General features: G+C 39.4%; 1 protein-coding gene across 9 annotated transcripts in view; it reads left to right on the plus strand.

Annotated features, from left to right (window-relative positions):
- The first annotated feature begins 1,557 nt into the window (after positions 1-1,557).
- Positions 1,558-5,729, plus strand: part of WNK1 (WNK lysine deficient protein kinase 1) — a 544,152-nt gene continuing 539,980 nt past the window's right edge. For 5 of the 9 annotated variants that reach the window (XM_053718830.1, XM_053718834.1, XM_053718833.1 and 2 more), the window contains exon 1: positions 1,558-2,571. In XM_053718830.1, coding sequence (XP_053574805.1) covers positions 1,900-2,571 — 672 coding nt within the window. In that variant the 5' untranslated portion in view covers positions 1,558-1,899. The remainder of the gene's footprint in view (positions 2,572-5,729) is intronic. The other 4 variants (XM_053718832.1, XM_053718836.1, XM_053718838.1 and 1 more) reach the window with 2 other exon arrangements.

Genomic DNA, 5,729 nt, shown 5'->3' on the forward strand with positions numbered 1-5,729 from the left:
GTGGTGCTGAACCAAAAAATTAATGGCTCCTTAGCTTAGATGCCTTCTTTTTCAAATAAAGATAACAAGAGAACGAAGAAAATGGATAATAGGAGTAAATTAGAAAATTGCTTAAAATTGCATGCTCTATCTGAATCGTGAAAGAAATAAATTGGGTTTAGTGTCCATTTAATGAAAGCAAATTAAATCCAATAATTACATTTGGGCATAAGAATCCTCCTCTGTCACAGTGTCTCACCCACTTAATGTGCAATAGTCCGGTTTCTGCTGAGGGGAGCTAAATAACCCCAGAGTAAATCACACAGAAATGTAAGCACCATGTGTTACACATAGTGCATGATGATCACACAGCAGGACAGCTGACAGGCTTGCATTTAGTGTATTGTAGGAAGTGTTTCGGCCCATTACTAGATGATCTCACTATCCCTCTAACCAGACTGTGCTCTAGCTCCTCCCACCACCAGCAGCAATGTTTACTGAAGTGTTTCTGTTCTCTGTCTAGAGGGAACTTAGTTCCACCTGCAAAAATAGTGCAGGAACTCTGTTCCCATGCGTTCCTGCAGCGCTCGACTTGACCCCATTAAATAGGAGTAAATTAGAAAGCTGCTTAAAATGACATGCTCTATCTAAAATCATGAAAGACAAAATGGGGTTTTATATAAACGTATATATATATGTGTGTGTGTTCGGGTAAAGTAAGAAATCCGGGTAATCTGGGTAAACGGACATTACCGAAGTAGCTGTGGGTAAAGCCTGACGAACTGTAATTCCCCCATCAACACCATTTCTTTAACCTCTGCCTCGGGGGTTCAAGGAAAGTGCCCCGCCGATCCTCTGGCATCCACCCCAAGTAAACTTTGGGGAATGAGGTTTCACCTTGAAACTCCCAGGCAGAGGCAAAAAAGATAGTGACGATGGGGGAATTACAGAGCATACTATATATGTTTGATGTGGTGACTCTGCACTATGAGGGGAATTTATAATCATACATTGGGCTTTACCCACAGCCCCTTGGGGAATGTCCATTTTACCGGGGTTATCCTAGGATTATGCAATATTTGACTTTACCCATAAGGTAAAATATAGCCCTTTGTAGTCAAACACCTTGTCATATACCTTATACATTTGAGCCATTATAACTTTTTAAATATCTATATGACTATTTTTTTTTTTATCAGATAGTGTTTATATGAGTGTAACTGTAATTTAAAACGATTTTACTTTGACAGCACGTTTCCCTCTATTTTCCCAATCTAACTAAACTCATGTTCAATCAAAAAAACTACATTCCCCGACATGCCTTTTGGCAAGTTGAGCCCTAGACCAGTGATAACGCGCACGCGTAAAGTGAATCTAGCCAACGGGCTGGGCGAAACCTATGAGACTAGTGTCTGTTGGGGGCGTGGTCCGTTTGATAGACGTGTGGGTATGTCTAGCAGAATGGGCGTGATTGTTCACCGAGTAGCCTCTGAGTAGGCGTGTTCTTTCCTTTCAGGGGGCGGGATTTTCTCGGAGAAGGCGTGGTCTGGCGCTCGGTGTGTGTCAGTCTCCACGCCGCTGTGCGCCATTTGACGAGAGTGTGAGGGGAAGGGAAAGGCACCATTATCTGAGTGAAAGCCTTCGGTGGATTTACCGGCTGACACTCCCGGAGCCGCACTTCTTCCCCTTCCTGGTATATCTCAACGTCAACGCAATTTGTGCCTGTGCCGTTTCCTTTGTTGCTCCTGTCAGTTTGAGGTCCTCCTTCTTAACGTTCATATTAACTCTATTATACTCGTGCTCATGTCGGTCTTGATGAAGCATGGCCAGTGAGTTGAGGCAGAGAGAACCGGATATCACCCTACTGCCCGTCCAGGGCCCTGATCTCCGGCCCCGTTGATCGTCTCCCTCTTCTTTATCATGTCAGGGGCCACAGGTCCCCCTACTGGACCGCCTCACTTCCTGGTCCCTCCGCGGCCCACTAATGGTTCCAGCTCGGATACGTCAATAGGAGACAGACTGTCTGCCCCGGGTGAGGAGGCGGTAGGTCGCCCTGAGGAGTTTCGCCGCCGCCGGCATACAATGGACAAGGATAAGGCCGAGCATCGTTTCTTCCGGCGCAGCGTTATCTGTGACTCCAATGCCACGGCCTTGGAGCTCCCCTCTAACCAGAGCATCCTGGGTTCCCCACCCGAGTCCGAGACTGGACTACAGATACACGTGTACGAGGAGAAATCCGAGAGACCGAAAACCCCAGTCCCTATAGCCCTAGAGCAGGCAGTAGTCCAAGAGGTAGAACTTATTCCAGAGGAATCGGTCCCGGACCCCATAGAGCCCACTCCACAGCAGCCAGAACTACTAGACACCCCTGATGACAAAGTCCCAAAGGCAGTCGACCAACCAGAGGATACCCGCAGCCCCCAGGAGAAGGCAACTGATGATAACGAGGAGCTCGAAACCAAGGCCGTGGGCTTCTCTCCAGATGGCAGGTTCCTAAAGTTCGATATCGAGATTGGGAGAGGATCTTTCAAAACTGTTTACAAAGGCCTGGACACCGAGACTACGGTGGAGGTGGCCTGGTGCGAGCTGCAGGTGAGGCCGGTGGAATACTGGAGTATCTATGGGACGTAGTCATTTTGTAGTTACATAATTTTTTGTCTTATTCAATTGCTACCCAAGGGCGATGCAGCTCTGTTTTTGGTGATGTACCACAGACAAATGTCATTGTCAGCTTGTCTGCTAGCCCCAGGGTGTTGCTGTCAGTGCACTCAGATGGTTAGGACTTCCCAAGCATCTATTTAGGTCAGTGGTCCCCATTTCATTTTGTTGCTGGCCAAACCTGGTATTGTTTTTAAAACTTTTGACACCTCCTTTTAAATACATTTATGGCTATACTTAATGAACTCATTAAAGATTTATATGTATTTAATGTGACCTAACTGTATATTAAAATCATATTTTTAATATCTCACTTAATCTTTCAAGGTTAAGGCAAATAAAGAAACTTTTTTTTTTAAATATTTCCAGCCATGTAATTCTGCAAGTCAACAGATGTGCATGGGACTCTCAGCATCATTCCTGTGAATGTTTGATTTGGACCTTATTTTCCCTCTCACTCTGAAATATTATTTGGCCATAGAATTTCATGCTATGGCTTTGCATCTTATTTAAAGAACTTTTTTTTTTTTAAATGCAACTTTAATTCGTTTAGGAGGAAACTCAGGTTTATGTTGTGTGTAATAAAGTACACAAAGGCATAGCTGATGTGAAATCATCTTAATCTGGTGAATATACAAAAGTAAAACTACTAGTGGTTGTTGCAATCATTTGCTGGCATTAGATTAATTTGATCTATTGAGATGTTTAGTTCTCTTACATGTCATACATATGATTCATATAGAAAACTATTTAACTGCTCACTCTTGTTAAATTCCAACCTTTCCTCCAAATTGACAGTGTGAACTTTCAACTTTCATTTACCAACATTGTTTCCCGTGCACATCAATGAGCCTATGTATTTTGTAGAACAATTTTGTTGTTTTGTTACTGGAAATAGAGAGTTTAAATATTTGGAATTTGCTTTTAAAGTTGTTACAATGTTTATTTTTTTTTATTATTTGTAAATGTTGTACTCCACAACATTGTGACAAATTCTGTTACAGCAGATTTTGTGGTGTATTTGAACTTGTGTTTTCGGTATAGAATAATTTTAGACATTTGTCACTCACTACTTTTATTTTTTCATAACCTATTCTCTGTAAGGGTTCATTCATCCATTTGAAGATGTAGTTATTAAAAGCATTTGAAAACAATTTTGACATGTGAATGTAATGTTACGTTAGTTTGCTTTGAGAGAATTCTTTGAATGTATAGAGCGCAGGTAAAGCTGGATAAATGAGTTTCCTTGGTAGTGAATGCATTTAGGCATATATTTTAGAGTGTCAGTATCTCTGTAGCTGATGATTAATAGATACTTAGTTTAACAATATTTAAAGGGACACTGAACCCAAATTTTTTTCTTTTGTGATTCAGATAGAGCATGCAATTTTAATCAACTTTCTAATTTACTCCTGTTATCAAATTTTCTTCATTCTCTTGGTATCTTTATTTGAAATGCAAGAATGTAAGTTTAGATGCCGGCTTATTCTTGGTGAACAGCCTGGGTTGTTCTTGCTGATTGGTAGATACACAATCACCCACCAATAAACAAGTGCTGTCCAGGGTCTGAACCAAAAACTGGCTGGCTCCTTAGCTTAGATGCCTTCTTTTTCAAACAAAGATAGCAAGAGAACGAAGAAAAATGAATAGGAGTAAATTAGAAAGTTGATTAAAATTGTATGCTCTCTGAATTACGAAATAAAAAAATTGTGTTCAGTGTCCCTCTAAATGTGAGGTTTTCAGATTTGTAATTACTAAACCAGAGTTAATTTCCACTTTTACTGAAATTAAAGGGTCATGAAACTCATAATTTTTCTTTATGATTTAGAAAGAGTATACCATTTTAAACAACTTTCTAATTTGCTTTCATCACCTAATATGCTTCATTCAATCGGTATCCTTTGCTGAAAAGCATATCTATATAGGCTCAGTAGCTGCTGATTGGTGGCTGCACATAGATGCCTCATGTGATTGGCTCACCCATGTGCATTGCTATTTCTTCAACAAAGGATATCTGAAGAATGAAGCAAAATAGATAACAGAAGTAAATTGGACAGTTGTTTACAATTGAATCCTCTATCTGAATCGTGAAATATTTTTTTTTTTGGGTTTAATGTCCCTTTAATTATTTAAAGATACTACAGAATAGTTTAAACAGATTGGTTTTGGAACTTTCATAATTTGCTTTGTATATAAAGGCCACCAAATGTTAATATTTAGATAATAGTATAGATTCTTTAAAAATCTGTTTGTCTCAGATTTACAATGGATTTGATAACCAAAGTGTCCGAAAGGAGTTGTCTGTTATAGACATTACGTACTACTGTCTCTCTGGGAAATTTGTCTTCCATATCTCTTTACAATGACCCCTTTTGTTTGATAGAACATGTGCCATCCTTGGAAATAATTTTTTATCTGCCATATGCTGCATATATCTTTTTTGGACCTATGCTGCTGTCATTTTTTTGTTAGCAATTAGGATGGGAGCTAATTGTTATGCTAATTGTAGAATGTATTATTTTGGTGCTTAGAACAACATTGCAAATGTTTAAATTTATATTGAGCGGAACAAGTGTACAGTTCTCTATTGTTTAGGTCTGCAGTCCTGGTTATTAACAAAGAGATAATTAGCACAATGTAAGTCAGGGATGGACAACCCTTTACATTAGTTTTTGCAGTTCATGAAAAAAAAGTAACTAAGAATGTGAGGTGTTTTTTTTTTTTTTTTTACATTTTTTATTATTATTATTATTATTTTAATAATCGTGAATGTGTCTCTTAAAGGGTTACTAAACCCATTTTTTTTTCTTTTATGATTCAGGCAGAGCATGCAACTTTCTAATTTACTCCTATTATCAATTTTTCTTCGTTCTCTTACTATCTTTATTTAAATAAGCAGGAATGTAAGCTTAGGAGCCGGCCCATTTTTGATTCAGCATCTGGGTGCGCTTGCTGGTTTGTGACTACATTTAGCCACCGCTACCCTGGAGCTGAACCATCAATGGGCCGGCTCTTAAGCTTACATTCCTGCATTTTCAAATAAAGATAGCAAGAGAACGAAGAAAAATTAATGAGTACATTTAGAAAGTTGC

The sequence above is a fragment of the Bombina bombina genome, chromosome 6 (assembly GCF_027579735.1).
Source record: "Bombina bombina isolate aBomBom1 chromosome 6, aBomBom1.pri, whole genome shotgun sequence".
NCBI classification, from domain to species: domain Eukaryota; kingdom Metazoa; phylum Chordata; class Amphibia; order Anura; family Bombinatoridae; genus Bombina; species Bombina bombina.